Genomic DNA, 25,542 nt, shown 5'->3' with positions numbered 1-25,542 from the left:
AGTACCTGAGTGAATTATGTGTAAGCTTCTGTTGTATATGAGTGTATTCCGTTTATTGATGATTATGTACTGTAGCATTGTTCAATTTTCTATTTCTTGATGTTGCCCCTCCTGCTTGGGTCTAAATATAGGCCTGCAGTACTTGTAAATAATAAAATAAAATAAAAATAAAACAAAAATGCATGCCAAATCACAGTGCTAGCACAAGTTATAAAAGAAATTTACAATAATTGCTATATAAAACAAGAAAACCTGTACTTTTTACTTCTGATTGTTAAGTGGGAGAGGAACTGTAAAGTGTAGACATTGCTTCCAATTTGTCCTCGTGCGGGGAACTGTCAGCACTTCATTACTACGTGTCGACACGCTTCAATTTAGGTTGGAAATGTACATTCTATAATATTTACGTTCAGCGTTTGTTGCGATTAGCTGCACTTTTATGATGCTCTACGCACTTATATATATCCGGATCTATGTGCCACTTGTAATGTGCCGCAATTAAGTGAAACTTTTTGGCACCTACTTGAGTGACTGTGTGTGCCAGTGGGTATAGGTGCGGCTCTTCAGTGACGATAGAATCTACCCAAAGATGGCCGGAAGTGAACGCACGTCATATGTTATCACATAATTTTGTCGGAATATATTGTTGAATTTTGTCACGTGGCGATGTCGCGGCAGCACTGCTAGATTTTGCTGCTAGACACTGCTAGCAGCAGTGCTAGACATTGCTTCAATGCTAATTGCATCAACGTGGACCGTCATTGTGAGATGGCTTCTGCTGCACTTTTTGAATCGATATATTTTTGTTTAAAATAGCGCATGGGCGCTTGGGTCGTGCGGAGGCGTTATGTTCTACCATCAGGGATTTCCATAATATTGTTAATGGCTCCATTCTTTAGCAATCGACTTATAGGTGAATTTAATAGTCTAAGATACATGTCGCCTTTGTGGACTTGTTAGCAATATTCCTATATTTAGGAATGATTTTCTGGTTTACAGTTCTGTTCATTTGCGCTTTCATTCCCTCCCGCGATGGGGTAAAAAGTGAGGAAGACAGCATCACAACGAGGGAATGACAACATTGTGACGAGGACAAAGGTTTGATGATGGCAGCATGATGAAGAGGGCATGACGGCAGCAGATTGTATGCTCGGGACACGCGGGGAAATATCAGAGACCAGGCTCTCCGTCTACGAATACAGGGAAGATAGAGAGAACACAAGGCTAGGAAAGGCGCGGAGGTCGAAGAGACGAACGTCCTAGTTTGTACCTTACATTATGGCTAAGGGGTAGGGTAAATAGAAAGAGAGGAAAAAAATTGTCGCAGTTTCACCCGAAAGGCGCAGCACCAATTGCAAATTATTAGCGAGCTATACGGAGTAAGGATAGTAGTTTTATCAGCTTTATAAACTTGGACATGCAGCAGCACCAGCAACGCGCAGAACTGTTGTCGACGCCGTCGGCGTTTTGCCCGCGTTCGCACCGAACGCGCGCGGCGTTTTTATATAAATACGCATTTGGTGCCGCAGCTAAACGTCGCCTCCCGTCCCTCCCTCCCGTCCCCCCACAGCCTTTCGCGCGAGGGAAAAAGTTGCGTTTGCTCTCTATATATGGAAAGGGGGAAATGACGCTTAATTCTACAGCCCTTCAGGGAGCACGGCGCAGAACGCGCGTTTGCGCTCCGACGTGCGTTCGGTCCGACGTGCGTTCGGTCCTCGTGAAAGCGCGCGTCCCTCGCGCCCTTTCACTCGCACATACAGCGTCCGGAGCGCGGCGACGATTTCATCGCCGTGGACGTCATACGGAACCTCACGGCGACGACGACAGCAGAAATCTGCTTTGGAGTGTCCATATAATTGCTATCGCAATGAAATAGTGAATATTTCATGCACGCGAGAGGATACGCAGTAGTTCAACAAACGGTCACTCAGGCCAGTCCACTGCAAAAGCACCACTAAGGCACCAATACCCTTTTGCGCAAGCGAAGGATCTGGCCACAGTTCGAGTATATTTAATATGTAAATGACCTCGAGTCCCACCGATTTCCATTTCCCGGAAAGAGAGGCATTGCACGTCGTACCGCAGTGGGCACGAAACAGGCTCAGTGTTTCTCTCACAGACACAGCATCGCACATGGGTATAAGCCTTTGCATTAAGGTAGCAGTAGCGAATTTCTCGAAAAGTAAGTTCCTTCGTTTATTTTCAGTTTTAGCTTCCCATTCTCTTGATTAAACCGAATTTACTCTAAAATGCTCGAATGACAACATAGGTCAACCCATACCTTTATTGAGATAGCACGTATATGGGCACTCCAAGCGAATTTCCGTCGTCGGCGTCACCGTGAGGTTCCCTATGAAGTCCAAATGCGATAACATCGTAGCTGCATACCGTATGGTGTAGGTGCGAGGGGAAACAGACAAGGCTAGTGGCTTAGGGCGGCGGCATCTTCTCGCGCGCAAGGAACGAAGGCAGGCAGGGTGTGTGCCGGCATTTCGCACGCATTTCTCGGATAAGGGGAGGGGAACAGAGTAGCGCATCACCGCTTATACTAGCCTCGAGTAAAATACGTCCATGTTTGCCTGTGCGCGTGTAGCACCGGTCTTGCTAATTTATTTAGTTAGTAAGCCAATCAATGTTCAGAGTAGTTTACGCAGCGAAAGAAAGAAATATTAATCTGCTTTGTAGAGCTGTCTAATAATTTCCTATTGCAATTAGTGCTTTAACTTTCGGACCACAGTGCGACTGTTTCAGTAAAGCGAAAACCTTTTAATAAGACCTACATGTACCGTAAGCTCGGCTAATAAATTTTGCTAGTCGATTCTAGAGCCTGCATCCTCGTCGGAAGTGCTATATAAGTCATGGAGTCCTTCGCCCACGCTCTCTGCACTCCGAATGACGTTTTTCACGGTGCTGTCGATATAGAACATGTCTTAAAGCAAGTTTGGAGATTTAAAGTGGACCTGATGGAGCTCCATACTTTTGCTACCTTTGTTCAAGAACACAGGTCGACATTCTTTGATCACGTACATAGGTCGACAGCTCATCTTGAGCCACATTATTGAGAAAAAAGGTAGTCCTATTTTCAATCGAATTGAACTCTGGAGTTTAACGCGCCAAAAACGCCGATTTCATTAAGAGGCACGCCGTAGTGGGGGACGGCGGATTACTTTTTACCACCAGCGGATCTTTAACGTGCCCCAATGCACGGGAAAAGGATGTTCTTGCATTTAATCTCCATTAAATTGCGGTCGCTGCGGCCTGAAATTGATCCCGCGACCCCGTGTATAGCAACGCAACACCATGGCCGCTCAGCCACCACTGCGGATCGTCCTATATTCACATAATTACTCTAATTACATTGTGTAATTTGCAGTACAGGCCACAAAGGATTCATTTTACTTTCTGCTAAGGGCAGATTGAGAAATTTATTTGGATCACTACCAGTGCGAGTGTATCATGCATACGCGTGAGACCTCCGATTTGTGTGCTAGGACTAAACCTAATTGAGTGTTTTGAATTGAGCCCTTAGTTCCTAAATAGGAGACGCTGCCAGAGCTGAAAGGGAAGCCGTCATGGTGGCACGGGGGCTATAGTGTTATGTTGCTGAGCTTCATATCACGGACTTGATATTCCGGTGATGGTGGAAATAAAAAAAACACTTTGTGTCCAAGTCCGAGAAAAACTAGAGCAGTAAAATTAATGTGAAGCTCTTTATTGTAGCGGTGCTCATATTACCAATACTCTTTTGCCACGTTCATTCGCACTAATCATCCTTTTGTATGCACTGTACTGATGTGTTTTGTCAGCGAACGTGCCTCACGATCATGATCTATTCAATCTGCAAGGCTTAAATATTTTGTTGGCTTGAATTTTGACGTAAAACGTCGAGCACAACAAAATTAAGGCATTTTATCTGAACTTAACTTTATTTGATGCAGGCTCAGGGATCGTTCAAGAAGAGCACGCAAGCTTCGTCAAAATTGCAATTCTGGCGTTGCAGTCACTTACCCTTTCAATGCTCTAGGTGTCATTATATTTGAGACGTGCTAAATGATTTTTACTGCTCTGGATATAGTTTATTTACTCTGCAACCTCACTTGTTCACCCTTACCTTTGCTACTAGTGAAGAAAGTGTTTTTAATTTCCTTTGCATCACTCCATCTTTGCAAGTGTTGTTGCGTTTTTCTTCCAATTTTTAGTGTAATGCGCGAACTTAAGAACTCAGATATTTTCAATCTAACAACCCTGTATTACTCACATTTATATTGGCCTCTTTGTCAAAAACTTGTTCGTACTGCTGCTTGAAGCAATCAGTGCGGTCCGAGAAATTCTTTTGAGACTGTTGTGTCCACCACAGTTTCTGTCGACCATCTGCCCCATAGAAGCCTCCTGTAGAAGTGGAAAGAAAATTGTTTCATTAAAGAGAGCATTTTGTACAAACAACAACCATATCAATCTAATCGATTTCTGCTCAGGTTTATTTTTTGTGTGTATGATCCCGGTTATACGGACACTCAAGACATGATTTCGCCGTCGCCGTGTTGTGACAGTACTCATACCTTGGTTACTGCACAACCCGCGCGCGGAGTGTTAGGTCTGCTGAGACTGCACTTTTTGCTATCACTAATATATATTTAGAAGATCTCGTCCACAGCAGGCAATAATAAAATTGACCGTTAGTTAATAAAGTGTACTTTGTTGAGTATTCACATAGTTTCGTTTAACAAGCGTCATTGCAAATTATTGGAACTCAGCAAAGGTTCTTCCTGTACGTAAATAACTCAAGAATAAGTATTTCTTAAACTAGCGTCTCATCTAATCAGCGATGTCTTCATAGAAATTGTGGTATATGTCATGTATGCACAAGTATTAAACTTTGTATGCTGAACAAATTTCTTCAGTAATAATAACTTTCTTAAAGGACTTTCGTAAAGGACTTTCCTGCAAAGACCAACTGGTCATATTTGTCCTTGACCTGCACTGTAAGCTGGTTGTTGACTTTCAAACTGATGTAATCTACCTGAATTGTTCAGAAGTTTTTCATGTCCTGTACCAGTGCGTTGCCCTATAACTTTCACAGGTGAACTTGCACCGGCATTATCTAAACTCGATTATAAATTCATCCCGAAAAACCACTTTTCGTCCATTATTAATAATAGCCACTTGGTCCACTCGTTTTCCTAATTTTAATTACTGATTTGTCCCAGCATTTGTCCTTTCATAGTCGTGTATACGGTGACTACTGCGTTATATACAAGACAGCTATTAGTCCCTCTGGTTGATTTTCCCCCCAAGCTGATCCTGATCCCATAGAGTATTGGCTCAGTGGATGGTCGATAACACTTAACCATAAAAAATGTATTGTTTTCTTGAGTGTCGTGTGTTGTTTTTCTCACCAAGTCCTGTCCCGTCGTCGCTTTGCGCAACAGTTTTAGGAATGTCTAACCAACTTGGGAATTTTCATTAATGCTATTCGCTTAATAATCCCTCAAAGAATGTCCCAGTAGATTGTTGCAGTGACAATCATGCGTCACGCTACATATACCCTAACATGTATTCCGCCACTCTCTTGCTAAAGCTACTTCTATACAAGTGTCTAGTTCATAGCAAACGCTATTACGTCGCATAGGTATGGTACCCAAGCACTGACGCATTATTCCAGGTTCGAAAAGCTCAAATTATTTCCGTTCGCATCATTCTTCAAAATACAGTCTCCACACAAGCATGAGGAGCCCGAAAGCACTGCTGCCGCTTCCCTCCCTTGCTTTATGTCGAAAATATTTCGCACAAAACGTGTTCGCAAATTTTTCACAAATTTTACTACCGCCTTTCTATCTCGGCGACTCTCCCGTCACTGCACCTTCTTACATCTCGACTAGAACTTACTATTGAAAGAGGTTGGGTTTATGCAATGCGTACCGAAACCTTGCCGTAAACCTTTTATTTTTAAAGCATCGCTTTTCCGTAAACACATTCTCAGATACACAGTTACCATTCCCAACAATGAAATGTTTTGTTCCATTATAGCTAACATCGTATAATGAGGAATTAATTTTTTTATGTAACATTGTTATAGATTTACCCTAGCTCATATAGCTCATATTCTGTAGCAAAATATTGATATATCATTGACTGTAAAGACTCCTTTCAAAAATGTATTGCGTCTGGAAGGTATTACTTAAGTAAAATAAAGAATATGCCATAAACGTTTAGCGAGAGAAAAAAGGTTTGAACTCGGTTTCCTCATTTGTTCCCATGTTCATCTCGGGCAGCATCGCGGCCTGTGTACACGTTCGGAACACAGTGTACGCGAATGCGTCGGGAATCATTTTAATGCGAGGTGCAACTTGTTCTCTCCTTTTGTGCGTCTTATGTGGAGAACTTATGTGCCCTGTATATGTATCTACTCTCTACATTTTCCAAACCTGAGATGTTTATTCTTATAATTTAGGTTTTTTTTATACTTCCTAATATTATGTGAAAAAAGTATCCACAACGATTAAGTAATGGCTAGATCACTATTATATCTGTTTCACTTAAAATTCCCTAAACCTGCATATTATACTGGTGCACACACACTAGCCTTCATCTATTTCATCATGAATACCCGAGAGGTATCTTGAAGTAATACCTAAAATATATCTTTTATTATGCGCAGCCGTGTTGCAAGAAATTGCACAGAATAGCGAGTATTAACTTATTAGCCTAATATACAGTAAAATAAATTAAAAATTGCGTACTATCAGCAAGATTTCCAGAGTGAAGATAACAAAAATAGTTAAAGTATCAGTCTCAAAACACCCTCACGTGATAATGACTCACCTCTGCCGATGAAGCTGTGAGATATCTCGTGTGCTATCACAGATCCAATGCTTCCGAAGTTCACAGACCTAAAGTGAACATGGCAAATGCCAAAAACAAAACAAGCGTGTTCTTTTTGTAACTCTAAAGAACGAACAATTTGCGTTTATTTGAGTTGCAGTTCACCTGTTACGCCACGCCAAAGGGCAAAAAAAAAAAAGGATGTTCCATATCCGCCCAACAAGGCTCTGAGTGGCGCTGGCAAACACTCCTAGGGCTAGATGTAGTAAACATAACTGCCGAAGTCAACGCACGCGTAAAGCGGAGGTTGGGGGTTCGGCTCCCACCGGCGACAAATTGTTTTCGGCCACTTTCTTTTCCCTTCTCCTTGTTATTGTGTAAATTTCGAATGCAACCACAGCAAATTTCCCGACGCCTTTCTTAGCGTCAATGTCGGTTGGCTTTATATACGCTCAGGAAAAAAAATCGAGCCCATCGGTTTCCTGTCGTCTACATATATACATATATATATATATATATATATTGTCACGTAGTAGTGACATTGATTTTTTAACTTATATGGTCATGCTCGTATATAGTTTTGATGACTTATGAAATGAAAGGGCTATAAGCGCCATTTCATGGTAATGGCAAACAACCACGCCGCAATGACAAAGGCATCCATGCTTTTTTCCCTGGCTTTCTTGCATCCCCCACCATACCGCCTCTAGTCATTTCCTTCTGTTCTTATGGTTAAATAATAGGCACAACGTTGGCCGCAAGGCGACTCTCGGTATTCGTTCGAAAGTCGATTGCTGGTTTTCCATACCGTTAACATGCAGGAAAGTATACCACGGACAAACGAAGTGGTGCCTTCATGTTTGCCTAAGTGAGCACGACGCTGCTGGAATACAGTCGGCATGCTCAAATCCGCCCGTGCATTGTTCAAATCCGGCCACGCAGCAAAATAAATAAGACGTTTTAACAACATTTCTTCCATCAAACAATATCAATACGAAGCAAAATTTCCCCTGCAATGCTAAAAGGCATTGAATAAAAAAAGCGCATTTTTTCTAGGTGAGCTTATTGTACTGTGTGTGTCTTCTCTCCAATAGTTCGGTGTGCTTGAACAGTTGCTTACTGCACTTATTTTTCACTAACCTGCTTGAGTCACTGAGGCTTTCAGTATTTTTATAAATAAATAATAAATAAATAAATAAATAAATAAATAAATAAATAAATAAATAAATAAATAAATAAATAAATAAATAAATAAATAAATAAATCAGGTACATCATGCACTGTTCTAGTGTCTAAATGACAATTAGTTTTAAGAATAACAAGGTACGTCAAAATCAAGTGTTTGCAGCGAGGCACACATCACATGTTTCCTTTTACTAATGGACTGATGCAGCCCGAAATGAAACATAAGATGTGACTGCACATTCCCGCGCATGGGACTGCAGCGCCATTAAACAGTGTGTGCCAAATCAAGCCGGGCCGAGCGGTGACGGTAACAGCACTCATGCTCGTGTCCTGATTTTTTCTACTAAAAATAACTACAGAACTGGGGAGCTGCGACTATTAAGCTACCATCAAAATGATGGTTAAGGCCAACAGCAACAAAATTTTTAACTGCGTGAAAAGCCAGTTTAAAGCAGTGTGTAGATAACTAAACATCCGTGCAAAATTTGATGTTTTGTCATACGACTGTCATGGCACAGTTGGCGAGTGCCATATCCAAGTAAGCCGATACCGGAGACAGTGCTAGTAGTATACAGCGGAAGCAAGGAACCCTCAGAATTGAAAACTGAAATTCTTGCGGTTTAAGCGCCAAATTCACAACATGATTATGAGGCACGCCGCAATGGGTGACACCGGATAATTTTGAACTTCTTTGAGCAACGTACACCAGTGCGTGGTAAACGGGTGATCTTGTGTTTCACCCCCATCGAAATGCGGCTGCCGAGATTTGATACCATGCTTTCGGGCTCGGCAGAGCGATACCGAGCCCACTACGCTACAACGGCGTATCTGAGAATGATCGCTACAGATTGTAAACAAACGTGCCTTCAGCGATAAGGTGTGTCGCTACATTGATTGAATAATAATCACACCACCGTCGACAGCCACCGGGAGATGGGTTCTGCCATACCTTTTTCATGTTTCGCTGGTTTTGTCTCTTCACCAGAAAAAGTAAACAGGCGATCGGTACCTTGCTCGAAACACAACTCTCAAAAACAATTTACGCCGCCCTAATTGAAATCATGCCAATAGGATAACATAAAATATTTGCATTCTTCTTCTTTCTGGGGCTTTAAGTGCCAAAATCAGTTGTGATTATGAGGCACGCCGTAGTGGTGGGCTCCGGATTAATTTTGACCACCTGGGGTCAAAGTACATAAAATATTTGCAAGCTTATTACTTCTAGTTAAGCAAATGAATATCACTGATGAAATGTTACTGATGCTTCCTAAGAAAAATTAAACAACAGTCACTTTGTTTCATTCCGATAGAAATAACGATCTTTTTTTTAGCACTTGGTGCATGGCAGCTGGAGCTCCCTGTGTACTTCTTCAGTGTGATGCAATGTTTAGTTAAGAATACAGCGCCCATATTTTCAGCTTATATTGCTCTTTGTTTACTTCGCGCAGTTTGGTTTGTACCACACATTTCTCTCATGAGGAATATTGTGACGTTCTAGCAGAACACGCACTGTGGTTTCTGTGCCATTTTCACGCGCTCTGCTTGAATGGTCTTCATGTGAATATTTCCTCCGAATCTGGTTTCGACCAATATATTCCTATGCTTTTAAATATCGTGAATACTATTTCTTCTCACTTAATTATTTGCTGTAGGATGTAGGTGCATAGCTATAGCTCCCTCCCCATTGTGCCCATTCTTTGTTTTCTTACTGCATTTCTAATTGTACGCTAATTATCCTGTACTTGTTACTGTCCAAGATGCTAGCGCAATGATAATCCTGGTTCTTTTTTTCTGCACTGTGAGTATACAACATTTTTTCTATACCAGGTACTTTATTATTCCTAATGCCCATCAACAGCAATCAGCGCACAACGGTCGTTGCATTTCAACTCGTTCTGGCGAGCTTTTCCTCCTTCCTGGGATTGAGATATTGCTGCCTTAGCTGCTCACCGGGCTTTGAGTTTGTCCGGCCAAGAGGTGTATGAAACCATGGTTCATTCCTGTCTAGCTCTGTGGGGTGATAACATGACCTAAGCGTAGCAACAGTGCCCTCTAGCCTCATTCACCTAACTAAAATAGAGCGTACTAATGCATTTTAAGTCAACACACCATGCCCTGGCATGCCCGTATTCCAGCACATTTCCACTCGTTCGGCGCTTGACCAACGAAAATTGTCGCAGACGTACGGGTGGTGCCGAAGATGCCACGGGGACCACGAAGTCGCGATTATGGTACCGCAGACAAAGACGTTAACCACGTACGACAGCTACACCTTTAACGCAACATTATGACTGCGATACGGAGATAATTACGCTGCGACGACAGTATGGATGAGAGGCGACGACAAGATGACTTCGTGCCATCGGTATCGGCAGGACGAACTGAATACCGACAATGACTAGGAAGAAGGCACGGCGATGGCGACGCTATATGCCGATCACGACGATGACGACAACAGCTGCGGACGCGGTCAGGCCGCTTGCACCTCGCGGTCATTGTGTACCTCTCCAAAGCTGCCCCTGGCTCTTGGCCGTTTGTTATGCTTGCCTACGCCGCATGCCGTTTCGGAAGGCGCCACATGTAGGCAGGTGTGCATGCAATAGACTTTGAAATTGTTGTAAACACTTGCCAACACTTAGCTGTCAGTCCGAATATTAACACGGAAGAGAGACATCTATAGTTCATGGATCTAAATGATAAACGGTGAGATTTTTTTTAAATTGAGTGTAATATTTGAAACAAAATTATTATCAGTTGCCTGCAGGTTCTGGAGTAAAAGTATGGATCTTCAAACATCTGAGTTCACAATTGTAATGATGAAAATGGCGGCGACAAAACACTTGATCATTTCTGTGCCCCCTAAGGTGTGTCGAGATTTGATCCCTTGTAGGGTAGCAAACTGGATATTTACCTTCCGGTTAACCTCCCTGCCTTTCGCATCTCATTTATCTCTCTCTCTCTCTCTCTCTCTCGATCCCTTGCTGTCGGGCTCAGAAACGCAACACTGAAGCCACTACGCTACAACGGCGGGTATAAGTGATAAACCTTGGGTAGCAAGTTTAAAAAATACTGCCTTGACGCCTAAACTCATCTTATGCAAGTCATGGGCATTTGCGATAATATGAGCGATAACATCATTTTTCTGCAGCGCCAAAATGACAAATATTTCATTGGAGTGTTTGGCTGTGAGATTATTAGCATTATTTGAGGCGTTTCTTTTCTTCATGTTAAGCATTTGTTCTAAAGCGCTGTAATTCCTACAGTATGATATGGCTTGTCGTAGGAGCACACAATAACTTGCAGGTCTTTGATAACAATAAGAAGAAGAAAAAATGTGCCTGTGAATTTAACTCCTGAGTTTGACGTCCCAAAACTACGACTTGATTACGAGGCACACCGCAGTGGCGGACCCCGGATTAATTTTGACTACCACGAAAACTTTAATGTGCCCCCCCCCCCCCCCCCCCCTCTGCACGAGACAAAAACTGTTCCACTCTTATACGTCAGACGTGACGCATATTGTGTTGCTATGTCCAATTCCCTGTAAAATATTGTAACGACGTGTACGAAAAGTATCCAGCAGCTGTGTGCAGAAGTCGTCCCAGGTGGCAAAGCTTCTCGCCCGGTTGACGTACCACGTACGAGCATTGTCCTTCAGATAGAAATAGATGCTCGAAAGTTTGGCCGCCGAGCTGGTCACATGGTTGTACTTGGCGACGCGCTCGAACTGATCAAGCCAATCTTGGACGTCTTCAATTCATCACCATGAAAGCTCACCGGAACCATAGGGTTCTGCAGGGTTACTTGCATTGGAGCTGCGGTGGCCATGGTAGTTGCAGGGGGCGAACGATTTCTTGAGGCTTCCTGCAGGGGGCCGGACTCGGGCGCTAGGCCTAGTAGGCGGCGACTGAACCGGTGGACCGGTGTTTCGATGCGCAATGGCGATTCCAGGCTCGATCGTTGGCTCGGCGAAGGGGTGCCAAGCATGAAGGATGGAGAATACCCAGCACCTCCACCAGTGTAACGACGTGGGATCGACGAGGACGCGGAGCAGCACCAACAAAGACACTTTATCAGTCGCCAAGAAAAACCAACAACGTCTTCTTCGTCTCCACGCTTAACCTAAAAGCCCGCGCTACTTCAACCTTGTCCCCACTGGCACATACCCGCGGCAATATAGTTGTTCCATTGGCTCCCCCCATAGAAAAAAAATCATCGTCCCGATGACAGAGGCTTGGCAAACTGCGATAAAGAAAAAGAACTGTGCAGTCTTGTCAGTCTTCATAGTACGGCTTCATACGAAGCACGTGAACGACTTCGGGTAAATGCCGTCGGCGCTTTGAACAGTGAGAGCCATCCGGAACGACTTCGTAGGTGACGTCACTGATGCGTCGAAGAACTATGTAGGGCCCGAAGTATCTGCGCAGGAGCTTTTCAGAGAGCCCACGCCGACGAATAGGTGTCCAGACCCACACTTTGTCGCCGATGTTGTATGTTACGGGTCTGTGCCGAAGATTGTAGCGTCTGGCGTCACATTCCTGTTGTTCGTGGATTCGCCAACGCGCAAGCTGCCTAGCTGCTTCTGCTCGCTGTGTGATCTCTTCAGCACCCGTCTCGTTGTCATCAAATTCATGAGGGAGCATTGCGTCTAATGTTGTCGTAACCTCACGGCCGTACACGAGGCTGAAGGGTGTCTTGTGAGTGGTCTCTTGACGAGCCGTATTGTACGCGAAGGTGACATAGGGTAAAACCTCGTCCCAGTTCTTGTGCTCTACATCGACGTACATGCTTATCATGTCAGCCAGTGTCCTGTTGAGTCGTTCCGTCAGCCCGTTTGTTTGAGGGTGATAGGCCGTGGTCTTCCGGTGGGCGGTACCACTTAAACGTAGAACGATGTCCAAAAACTTGGCCATGAACGCAGTACCTCTGTCCGTGATGACTACTGCCGGAGCGCCATGTCTTAAAACGATGGATTCAAGAAAAAATTGCGCCGCTTCATCTGCTGTTCCCCGTCGCAGAGCACTTGTCTCGGCATATCTAGTGAGATAATCCGTGGCGACGATTATCCACCTGTTGCCGGTAGTAGACGTTGGGAAGGGGCCCAGAAAATCCATGCCTACTTGTGCAAATGGTGTGGCAGGTACTTGAACAGGGTGCAGAAGGCCGGCTGGCTTGACGGAAGGCGGTTTGCGGCGCTGGCAATCCAGACATGTCTGAACATAATGCTTAACGACCGCAGCAAGTCTCGGCCAGTAGTAATTCTGCCGAATCCGTGCCAATGTGCGAGTGTAGCCCAAGTGCCCAGCGGTCGGCTCGTTGTGGCAGGCGTGTAAGATTTCACGTCGAAGCGATGAGGGAACAACGAGTAAGTAGTTGCTGCCGCTAGGGGAGAAGTTCTTCTTGTAGAGTACGTTGCGGCGCAAGCAGTATGACGCCAGCCCTCTTGTAAATAGCCTCGGCACGCTGTTGGTTCGTCCTTCCAGGTAATCAATCAGCGGCAGCAATTCAATGTCATCCCGTTGCTGGCGTGAAAGATCGGCAGTGTCCACGAGTCCCAGAAAGACCGTGTCGTCATCGTCTTGTGCTGCCGTCTCAACAGGAGACCGAGAAAGGCAGTCGGCGTCTGCGTGCCGTTTTCCTGACTTGTATGCGACAGTAAAGTCGAACTCTTGGAGTCGAAGACTCCAACGTGCGAGCCGGCCGGAAGGATCTTTCAAATTAATGAGCCAGCAGAGCGAATGGTGATCGCTAATAACGGTGAAAGACCGACCGTACAAATACGGACGAAATTTCAGAACTGCCCATACCATTGCGAGGCATTCTTTTTCAGTGGTGGAGTAGTTAGCCTCCGCTCGGGACAGTGTCCTGCTGGCGTAAGCAATCACCTTTTCGCTGTCGTCCTGCCATTGTACGAGCACCGCCCCTAGACCGACATTACTAGCGTCTGTGTGCAATATCGTCGGGGCGTCTTCATCGAAGTGTGCAAGCACGGGAGGCGCTTGCATACGTTGCCGGAGCTCGTGAAATGCCCGCTGCTGGTCTTCGCCCCAAGTGAAAGGTATATCTTCTCTGGTGAGCTGTGTTAACGGCCACGCGATGCGTGAGAAATTCGCAATAAATCGCCGGTAATATGCACATAGTCCCAGAAAACGTCGCACGGCCTTTTTGTCTGATGGGGTCGGGAAATTAGCGACGGCAGCAATTTTATCCGGATCAGGTCGGACTCCTTGGTTACTGACGACGTGACCGAGGAACTGGAGCTCTTGAAAACCAAAATGGCACTTTTCAGGCTTCAACGTGAGACCGGCAGATCGTATTGCTTCAAAAACAGTTTTCAGCCTTCGTAAGTGTTCGTCGAACGTTGCGGAAAAGACAATCACGTCATCCAGGTACACCAGGCATGTTTGCCATTTGAGTCCAGAGAGCACAGTGTCCATTAGACGCTGAAATGTTGCTGGCGCTGAACACAAACCGAAGGGGAGTACCTGAAATTCGTAAAGTCCGTCAGGCGTCACAAAGGCGGTTTTCTCACGGTCTCTCTCATCCACTTCGATCTGCCAATAACCGCTTTTCAAGTCCATTGAGGAAAAGTAGCACGCGTTTCGCAACCTGTCCAAGGAATCATCAATACGTGGCAGTGGATAAACGTCCTTCTTTGTGACCTGATTGAGCTTCCGATAGTCTACGCAGAAGCGCAGGCTACCGTCCTTCTTTTTCACTAAAACTACAGGTGACGCCCAAGGACTATTAGATGGTCGAATAACGCCATCTTCCAGCATCGTCTTCACTTGTCTTTGGATTGCCTCGCGTTCCTTTGGGGCCACACGATAAGGGTTTTGTCGAATATATCGGGCGTCGACATCAGTAATGATGCGATGTTTGGTAAGTGGCGTTTGACCAACTCTTGACGCAGATGAGAAACAGCCCTGGTACTGGTTGATGAGCTCAAGAAGACGGTCTCGCTCAACGGCCGTTAACGTCGAACTAACGTCTACAATAGGCGCAGCTGTGGGGATCGTAGATGTCGTCTCTTGCGCTAAGTGGCAGTCTTCTATCGGTATTACTTCTTCGAAATAAGCGACAGCAGTGCCTCTCACGATGTGTCGACGCTCCTCACTAAAATTCGTCAGCAAGAGTTCGGCGCTTCCGTCGATTACATTAATAAGTGCTCTGGCAATGGATATGCCGCAATTCAGTGCTAGCGCATTGATGTGTTCAGCGACTCCAGTCCCATTCTGCAGGCTGTCACAGTGCACGAGTACGAGAGAGCAACTCCGCGGCAAAAGTATCACGTCGTCTGCAGCTATACCTAAGCGACGTTGTGGATGCTCCTCATGCATGGCATTTTCCGAGTTCGTTGCAAACGTGACGCTTCTGTCGCAGATGTTAATCACGGCACCGTACTCACGCAGAAAATCCATCCCCAATATAAGTTCCTTGCAACACTCAGAAAGAATGACGAGGGTGGCGACGAAGGTTGAACCGGCGATTTAGAGTCGGGCTGTGCATTTACCGACAGGTGTCATCAACTGACCTCCGGCGGTTCGTATGTTGGGTCCGTGCCATGGCGTCTTCACCTTCCTTAGTTTGTCGGCGAGCTGTGCGCTTATGATTGAAAAATGGGAGCCAGTGTCAACAAGAGCGGCTACTCGGTGGCCGTCAATGCGAACGATGAGGTCGGCGCTGACGACGTCAGTTACGTCTTTCGTAGTTGAGTCCGTCGTATTCGTCGTTGCATTCGCCGTCTTCGCCGTATTCGTCGTTGCATTCGTCGGAGTCTTTACATCGTCGTACGTCGATAATGGGGGATATGGCAAACTTCGAGTACTGGCAACCTCACCCCCGGAGGTCGCTGCGTCTAGTTTCCCCGTCGCGGGCTAGGAGACCTGCCCCTAGTGACGTCGGCAAAACTGCGACGAGTCGGTGAATTGTAGCGCGCAGGTGATGGCGAAGGAGAACGTGATCGGGGAGTCGTCGTATTTTGCGGCAGGTCGTTCACAGGAGCGTCGTAGGCGCGTCGACCGTCATACGGAGAATAGTAGTTGGCAGGAAAGCTTGGGTATTGGGCGGCGCGATAGTTGTTCCATTTGTGGCAAACTCGATAGACGTGTCCAGCTTCGCCACAATGGTAGCACACTGGTCGGCGATCGACGGTGCGCCACAAATCGGTTTTCCGACGCTGATAGTTCGGTGGCAACTCTCCATGGAGCCAAGGATTGGCGTGCGTGTGTCGAAGATACGACATTGTTTGTGGTGGCGTGATCGGCGAGGTCGGTAGAGTCGACGGGGGTGACGATATCGACTCTGTTTGTAGCATAGGTGATGGTCTAGTTGCGGGTGTCAACGGCGTCGAAGTTGCGTTGACTGGACGGCGAACAGCCTCCGCATAAGTAAGGCGCCGCGGCGCGTTACCACAGTCTGGCGATGAAAAAGCTTGCCGGACTTCTTCCCGGACCACATCAGCTACAAAAGATACCGTTGGCGCCAGTTCCGTACCCGTAGTCACAAATCCGAGCTGCCGAAGCTCTTCTCGCACAACCTCTCGGATAATTTCACGCAGAGGCTTGTCGTTACTTGCAGCCAGAACGGAAGTGTTCGCCGCCGAGTTACTCAATTCATGCTGGCGGTATCGTTGCTGTAGGGCCCGTTCAATGGCTGTGGCCTCTTTTGTGAACTCCGCCACTGTTGTCGGTGGATTTCTCACAAGGCCGGCAAACAGTTGTTCTTTCACTCCCCGCAAGAGATACCGCAGCTTTCGCTCCTCTGGCATGTCAGGGTCTGCTCTACGGAAAAGACGGGCCATATCTTCCGAGAACATAGCAACGCTCTCATTGGGTTTTTGAATTCGGATTTCGAGGAGACGCTGCGCATTTTCCCTCCTGTCGATGCTCGTAAAAGTATCCAGCAGCTGTGTGCAGAAGTCGTCCCAGGTGGCAAAGCTTCTCTCCCGGTTGACGTACCACGTACGAGCATTGTCCTTCAGATAGAAATAGACGCTCGAAAGTTTGTCCGCCGAGCTGGTCACATGGTTGTACTTGGCGACGCGCTCGAACTGATCAAGCCAATCTTGGACGTCTTCAAAGGCATCACCATGAAAGCTCTCCGGAACCATAGGGTTCTGCAGGGTTACTTGCGTTGGAGCCGCGGTGGCCATGGTAGTTGCAGGGGGCGAACGATTTCTTGAGGTTTCTTGCAGGGGACCGGACTCGGGCGCTAGGCCTAGTAGGCGGCGACTGAACCGGTGGACCGGTGTTTCGATGCGCAATGGCGATTCCGGGCTCGATCGTTGGCTCCGCGAAGGGGTGCCAAGCATGAAGGATGGAGAATACCCAGCACCTCCACCAGTGTAACGACGTGGGATCGACGAGGACGCGGAGCAGCACCAACAAAGACACTTTATCAGTCGCCAAGAAAAACCAACAACGTCTTCTTCGTCTCCACGCTTAACCTAAAAGCCCGCGCTACTTCAACCTTGTCCCCACTGGCACATACCCGCGGCAATATAGTTGTTCCAATATATATGCATGCCTGTCTGGAAACAGTTTCGGACACGTGCTACAACATCCCAGCTATCAGCTTAACCGTCTACAATCAGACAGTGCAAACCATGCGCTTAGGATCAAGACTAAAAAGAAAGTCTCTGCTGAAGAAATCATCTTAGATAATTGCCAAAGCCAGCGACAACTTTCTAATATGGCCGTGTTGTCTATCGCTACGCCACCTCGTGATTTTCGGCATACTCTACGCGGTTAACTAGAAGAGATAAGACTCGGTATAGAAAGGGCGACAACATTAAAGAATTTCACAGCGAAGCTGTCTATGGCTAGAATCTTAGTTTCTTGGAGGCAGTATCACATGACTCATAACTGTGTTACACGAATGCGCAATCCTATTTTCTTCATGTAAGCAGATGCGCAGTCTATAATGCTTCACATATATAAACCGATTGAGTGGCACAATAAATTTAGTTGAAGTTTGCGCTTGGAGTGTGTTCTTCTTCTCTGACGTCCGTGTCTTTTGTTGCGCAATAATACTTGAGCAATGGATCACCAACTTGCCCGCAATGCTGCTCTCATTAGAATCCGGGATTTTATTGCGTCCACGCCGAATAACTCTCCCCTAAAACTTTCGTCTAAAAAAGGGAGAGTGAAAGAGCGAAAAACAAAAGCAAACGCATACCTCCGCTCACGTCGGAGCTCGGTTTAATGGACACCTGTGCCTAAAACGATGTCTCTGTGAATGTTCTTGGCGCCCCTCGGCGCAACCGCGCGAACGCGGTCGTGCGAGTGTTCACGCTATGGTCGTCGTCGTCGTCTTCTTCTTCCACAGCTGGCTCCGTTGCCGCTCATCATTCCAGCGTAGAATTTTACTTCTCATCTGTCGACGTAATGGGGAGGCCGCGTTTACGGGGCAGGGGTATGTCCGTCTTACGTGACGGACAGATTTAATAACAGAGGTGATATGCGAATGTGTGAGCGTACTTATCATCACGACGACCACCAATCAGGACAATAAATATGTTCGTACCTTTGTTCAAAATTCTGTGTCACCTTTGTGTCGTGCGCTAAACAGCTTCGCTGGTCATCCTCCTTCACACAGGGGGTTGGCTCGTGAATTTCTTGATGCAGTAGGTACGTGTTGCACCGAGCGATAACTGAATAAGATTGGTGATGTCCTGAAATCAGGTACTGCACTACCAGGCCCAGTATATCTGGTGACTCATGTCGCGCATGCCCGCCGAAGTAACGCCGGCTTCACGTTTACTCAATGACGCGACCTCACGTACGGCGCCGTCTCCTGCGCCTACCAATCAAGTGCACTACTGTCTCCCAGCATCAGAGCTTCCTTCTACACTCTTCCTCCCTACTTCTGTGGCCCTCTTCAGTATATTATGTGAGGACACCTTCCATCCAACCATCTAACATGACCGAAGTTGAAAAATTAAGCTATTACCTTGAAAAAAAAAAACTATGAGAAAGAACGGGTGTGGGATTCCTTCCTGATGCACTTTAATTCTTGCATACTGCAACTTACTTGGGCAGGCCGTGTTCATAGAACGGAGCTCGAAGGCCTCCTGCTGGATATACTGTAAACAAAAAGTCTTAGATTATGCGTCGTATTTCTTCCAATAAATGGAAATTTGGCAGCAAAATATTTTGCTTTATGCATGCAATACACACAAAATTGTGAGATTCACAAGTGCACATTTCTTGTGTAAAGTGATCTTAATTAGGTATAATAACGCGGTGTAATAATAATAATTAGGTATAATAATTTTATGGGCGAAGGTTGTTGTGCTTTCTAAAAAAAGTGTACTCCCCATGGCTCTGCAAATATTGATCAACTAAACTTTCTGCATCCTTCATTTCGTAATTTGGATGTCATATGCACTCACCAACGCGTACAGCATAAGAAATAAATGAATGTTACGGTATTCTTATGGCCAGTTGTTACGTAAGTAAGAAAAAAAAATATAGTGTAGACTTTGGGCTTCACGCGCCAATTTGTGAGATCTTGCAGAATACAGGTGTAGATTATTGGAAGATATAAACATTTATGAGAAATTATGTAACAGATTTAGTACATGAAACAGTGCTATGGTCAATGTAAATACTATCTAAGCTGGCACTCTTGACGTTTAGTATTGCTACACGCGTGTGGTATTTGTTTGTTTGAACGAGGCGCGCGGGCGCCATCACTCGAGAAAAGAAGAGGAAAAACGAGCTGGGCTCGCGCTGTGAATCTAACCGGCCAGCGCTGCAACCGCTGTTGTAAATATAACCTGTAAATAGTTGCTCGTCTTACTGACTCGTCCTTCGCGTAACATTGTGGTGGAGGTGCTGGGTATATTCCAGGGCTTCTAAGTACCAGCTTGGACACTTCCTAAAGCAAACAGGTAAAAACTACGACCATATTGTTGTGAAATGATTTTCTTTATTTCTATTTTCATATATCGGCCCCGATTAAATACTTATCCCGAGAAAGCGGTGATGCTCATTTCGTGCGAGTCATTGACCATTGAAACAAAAAAATTTGAAACACAAAAGCATTTTCTTCAAACAAAAGTAATTTTTAGAAATAAGGCCCCAACATTCCAGCATATCTGATCAAGATATAAGTGTTCTGTATCACATGTAGCGATCATCGCCAGTGGACAGGGGACCCCAGAAGAGAAGATGAGGAAGTAGCTCGATTAGGAATACAACAATAAACCGAACAGCATGTCTTCATAAAAACTTTGCATTCCACCAATCCCGAAAATATGCACCGAATAATATCAGAATACAGCAGATGCTTCCAGCCTGTTCTGAAGGGGAAACGGCTAACACCGGTGATTGTGCAATATGCTATGACACTACTGTAGATGTTCGCAGACGTGATTTCGTAAATTTTGTGAAATAATGTCGATTACTGCAAAAGAAAGTGAAGGGTGAATTCTCATATTTTGGATTTCACGATGGAATGTTGGTGCCCGTACGGCCGTGTGACGTCACAGACTTAATAATATTTCCTCGTACTTGTGCAGTTGTAGCACAGTAAAAGTTCTGCAAACTAATAATGTTCTTCCGTTGGTACTTTTAAGCACTGTAGAATGTTGCTAAACGGAAATCGCTTAAATGAAAGTATCGGGTAAATGGAACAGGTTCTCAATTTGCTGGCTTCGGGTTCAAAAAAATCTAAAAAAAATACTTTTGGTAACAGGATCCAACATATCCTTAACTCTATAAAGGAAACTAAGAACTGACACTCCAAATGATCTTTTGATTTTCTGAAATACCATGCTGCAATTTTCTTTTCTTTTTTTTATTCGTAGCCAGTCTTCTGTAAGATAGACCTTCTTGATAGGTGCGCGTAATGTATTCTCCTTTACGTGGTAAATAGCGACATTTACCCTATAGATGTCTGCGCCAACGAAGGCTGCAAAGATGGGAGGGAAGTGCTTTAATATGACCGCTGCGAAAAAAGTCACAGGCGTGCGCGGCACAGTCACAGCGTAAGCTGGTGGAGCGGCTTAAGAGTAGCAATTTCGGCACCACGCACAACAGGGTCTTCGCGGCAGAGTCCCTTCGCCTCGTTTTGACGAGAGTGATCTGAACTGTCCGCCCGGTGTCGACGGCGAGCTGCAGTTTGTAACGCTGTCTGCACAGCAGTCTGCTGAGCCCGATGATGTGTGGTTGTAGCTGCGCAATTAGCTCTACGATTGGCTTCTTCAGCATCGGTTCATACCTTGCGAGGAGACTCCATCATGTGTACCGAAGAGGTATCAAAAATACGTGGCGCACATCTCACATCGGGATCGCGTTTATTGCGCGCCTCGTCTGAATCGCATCTCGTAGTCTGCGCCTGTGCACGTGGATTTTGCAGGCGCCTTAACTAGATGGCGCCACCATACTGGCGGAGGCTCGGGTCGTCCGCGCCTGCCTAGGGCACGTTTATAGGGCCTTTCTCTGACGCTGATAGCAAGCGCTTGCGTGGCTGAGTGGTGAAGTATCCGACTTCCATGCAGCGGGCCTGGGTTCGATCCCGGCGGAGACCGGGTTCTTTTTTTTTTTTTCACACTTCGGGCGATAGCGGCTACACGGCGGTGGCGGCGGCGGACAACAACGTCAACCGAAACTGCTATTAGAATGAGCCCATAACTTCTTACGCTGTAAAAAAAACATCGCTGTTACTCCTCCATCGGAGCGCGGCCGACCTTTGTTCAAGTTGACCGAGGGTGCAGATTTTGGTTGTGCACAAACAGTACTTTGGTCTATCTATATCAACAGCACGACGATTGTTTGAGTACAGACGGACAATATCGCATGCAAGCCTATGTGCTTGCAGCAAAGCATTTGGCAACCTTTTTTAGCTTGTTAAACGCGAAGTATTTCTTTGCGAACATTTGTTACTTTGACAGTATCTATCTATCTATCTAAACGGCTACGTCTTTCTGCTCTTATGGTCGTTCGTTAACTTGGTATGTACCAAAATTGGCATACTATGACAACAGTATATGACGGACATAAATGATATGTCATGTCATGACATGCGTGTCATGTAGGTCATGAAACAGCCGCCTACGTCTTGGTGGTCTCATGGTTGTTTCGTTAACTTGGTAGGTACCAAAATTGGCATAATAGGACAGGCGTGTATGACGAACATAAATGATAGTCACGACATAAATGACATGCGTGTCATGTAGGTCATGACAATGACACAGCGAAAAAGATTAACGCTCAAAAGCCACTGAAATGGGTTCGGCCATGGGTACTAAGTGAAGGAAACACTAAAGGATGATGGTAGAAGTCATACTCATGACCATGACTCAGCAAAAATGACAATGACTCAGCGAAAAAAGATTAGCACTCTAAAACCAATGGAATGGGTTCGGATGTGGTACTCTGTGAAGGAAAGGGCTAAAGGTTGATGGTCGACGTCATAGTCATGAGCTTGACTAAGTATTTCGCCTTAAGGTCTCTTAAGTGTAGCTAAAGGGACTCCTAAAGACTCATGACATGAATGACATGTGTGTCATGTAGGTCATGAAATAGCCACCTACGTCTTCGTGCTCTCATTGTCCTTTTGTTAACTTGGTGGGCTCCCCACAAACTGCTTCGGATAACATCGATTCCCATAGGGCATGAGATCTGCCGGCTTTTATATTCGTTTTTTTTGCAACTTGTAGAATAATTATGTTAACTGCTGGCGAATCTGTTATTTTGTACTTCCGTTTGTTTCGACTTGTAAGCGGTTTCTGCTGAATACAAACAATTGGCAGGCGTCTGTATTGGTTCCAGCATAAGTGACCTTGCAGAGTTTTCTTTTCTCCTTTTTTTTGAACCAGAGGACACATTGTGATACTCAGTTTCTTAAAGCAGTGTAATAAGGTGCGTACCATATAGTGCTACAACCCGCACATCTTTCTTTATAGACAGAACTCCTATTTAACGGAACATATCTCTCCGGTTCCTTGAGGTTTCGCCTAACGAGATTCTACTATGCAATACAATGGAGGCGTTCTCTGCTAACACCAACAAAGAATAAAACATACCGTTGGCGTGCACTATTATTTGTTTCTATCTTTTCAGATTGCTCTGTATCATGTGCAGCCATCTGCAGTGCATTAGGATAATGAAAGTAGAGAACCTGTATCTCACCATAAGTATTCTTAACAATTCATTACTAAAAAATTTGCAATACACACGAAAATAGAAAGCACATGCTTTTTAAAGTGCAAAAAAACTAAATATCTTAAGTCTTACCAATTTCATTTCCACTTGGACTGTAAAAAGCGGTTGCAGCGGACTGACTCAGAAGCCAGCTGTTTTGAAAGAAATTAAAAAGAAAATTTATTTGAAGCGCAAATGTAAAAGTAACAGAACAAGCGCTAGTACTTTCAAATATTAGATTGCTAGCTTCTATAATGAACTTGATCTTAAGTGCTGCAGCAACCTCATGCAGTTTTAAAAAGTACGCATAGTCGCTTGTGTTCGTTCTTTTCAATTATACATTATGTAGCATCGACGTCATTTTATCGTACGGCTCACATTGCTTTTCTTTTGGCTTTTCTTTATGAATCATGGGGACAATTTTAATAAATGACCTATAAAACCAGTCCACAATCTAGACGTCACGGATGTAGTTACTTACTCTAAGTCTTTCGAGTAGGGCTGACGAAATTTCTGCATCAATTTCTTCTCGTTGTTCACTCTGATATCGTGCATCATTTTAACAAATGAAGATTTGGGATCAAGGTCTGATACCTGCAGGAAGCATATGGCAAAGCATGGGAGTTTTCAGATGTCTGGTGGGACGAGCAAGGCAGAACAAAAGCGACGGCAGACCTGTGCTACCTTGCACAATGACCTGCCAATTTCCAGCGAAGCTTTTTTTTTAGCAGTTGCATTAAACATTTAATCTGCCTGCAATCAGTCAATACATTTTAAAATATTGCTGGCATATGACTCAGCCGCTTGAAACGTTGCATGCGTTTAACGCTTTCGAGCATTTGTTTACTAGAGTTTTAGTAATGGTTGTACTTCAGCCACACATTTGAACCATAGATATCCGCCATTATATGCCTCGTCTTTTAACACGAAAGTGTTTTATGCCGGGGTCCACCAAGACTTCACTGACGTATTTCCGTCACGGAAATACGTCAGCTTACAATGTACACGAACATAATACAAAGAAAGAAACCAGAAGAAAAAGTTCCACAAACATGGAAAATTTGGAAATCGAACCCACGACCTCTCGGTCCGCGACGATAGATCGCCGAGCGTTTAACCCATTGCGCCACAAACGCATTTGCAGAGAGTTACACAGACGCGCCTTATATATCTAACACTCCTCCGTGTACCCGCGCTCTTGCTCGGGGCGGTGCCGCCGCCTACGAGCAGAAAAGAGAAGTACTGCATTATGACACTAACGCGCACCGACAGTGAACGCTTCGGTGGTCTCAGCACTGAAGTTGATCGCGGAGGCTGCAATTACGACGCGCTGTACGCGCTGATTTGACTCGGTGACGATTCAGTTACGTGCTTTGTCTTGCGCGTTGTATTAGTGTGTCAGTTACGTGCTTCGTCTTTCGCGTTGTGCTAGCGTGTGCAGCGTAGTGCAGCTTCCATATGCACGACGGTTGCTCATGGTCATCGACGTTGGTAGTCGTGATGGAGGAGACGTGCCACCAGGCGTCAGCGTGGGTGCATCAACGCCTAAGGGCGCTTTAGCCACAAAACACCAATAGATATTATATATCAATATGCAATAAACATTACACTACTTCTGTGAAGACACGTTTCACTTTCGTGTTCTATACCGATTCCTATATAAGAGGGATCAACCACATTTTTTTCACCGAATTTGATATCGGAGGCTGTTACAGATGTTGTGGTACCGGAATACCTAAATTCGACGTTTTTTTTTTTGCTAAAATGCGCTATGGTGCTCTGGAGCGCTTATGAAATTCACCTACTGCAGAGGCTTTCAGGAATCATAGACATCAAAGTTTGTCGACAAGTCACCCATGATCTGCCCTCTATTTGCGCGAGATATAGCGCATATAGCGGGTGTTCAAAATTAAGCTTTATGGAATTTTTAAAAATCGCATGTGGCTGGTAGCAGAATTATTATCGTTGAGCTGAGTTATTCGGAGAGGCAGACATTAGTAGCACGAGAAATCGAAACACATATTCAACTAACTAAAATTGACTAATGAACTTCTTAGTTCATTACTTTACGACACATATTGCTATGTACGAATTGTAGCTGGTGAGCATATCAGGCGTATCCACTTGGAATGACTTTCCAGAATGACACCAGTTTCGAGATATTATTTCCCAAAGTGTCGGACGAAATGCATGGGTGTTGCAGTTAATTTTGTGCTTCAGTGTATAAAACAGCTTTTTGTTAAAAAAAAGTAAGCGGAACAACCGTGCATGTTTACGGCGAGTTCGATGGCCCATATCTTCAAACTGGTGTCATTCGGGAAAATAATTCCAAGTGGATACGCCTGACAAGCTCACCGGCTATAATTCGCAAATTGCAATATGT

General features: G+C 45.1%; 1 protein-coding gene across 1 annotated transcript in view; it reads right to left on the bottom strand.

The window, feature by feature from the left end:
* LOC125941412 (neprilysin-1-like) overlaps positions 1 to 25,542 on the bottom strand; it is a 93,383-nt gene that overhangs the window by 15,514 nt on the left and 52,327 nt on the right. Inside the window, exons 4-8 of the mRNA XM_049658568.1 lie at positions 23,641 to 23,753; positions 23,253 to 23,311; positions 19,042 to 19,093; positions 6,823 to 6,890; positions 4,259 to 4,389 (exon numbers count right to left, since the gene is read on the bottom strand). Of these exons, the coding sequence (XP_049514525.1) occupies positions 4,259 to 4,389; positions 6,823 to 6,890; positions 19,042 to 19,093; positions 23,253 to 23,311; positions 23,641 to 23,753 (423 nt within the window). The remainder of the gene's footprint in view (positions 1 to 4,258; positions 4,390 to 6,822; positions 6,891 to 19,041; positions 19,094 to 23,252; positions 23,312 to 23,640; positions 23,754 to 25,542) is intronic.

The sequence above is a fragment of the Dermacentor silvarum genome, chromosome 11, assembly GCF_013339745.2.
Source record: "Dermacentor silvarum isolate Dsil-2018 chromosome 11, BIME_Dsil_1.4, whole genome shotgun sequence".
Taxonomy (NCBI): Eukaryota; Metazoa; Arthropoda; class Arachnida; order Ixodida; family Ixodidae; genus Dermacentor; species Dermacentor silvarum.
The sequence above is the reverse complement of the archived record's forward strand: the minus strand, read 5'-3'. Positions and strand labels throughout refer to the sequence as shown.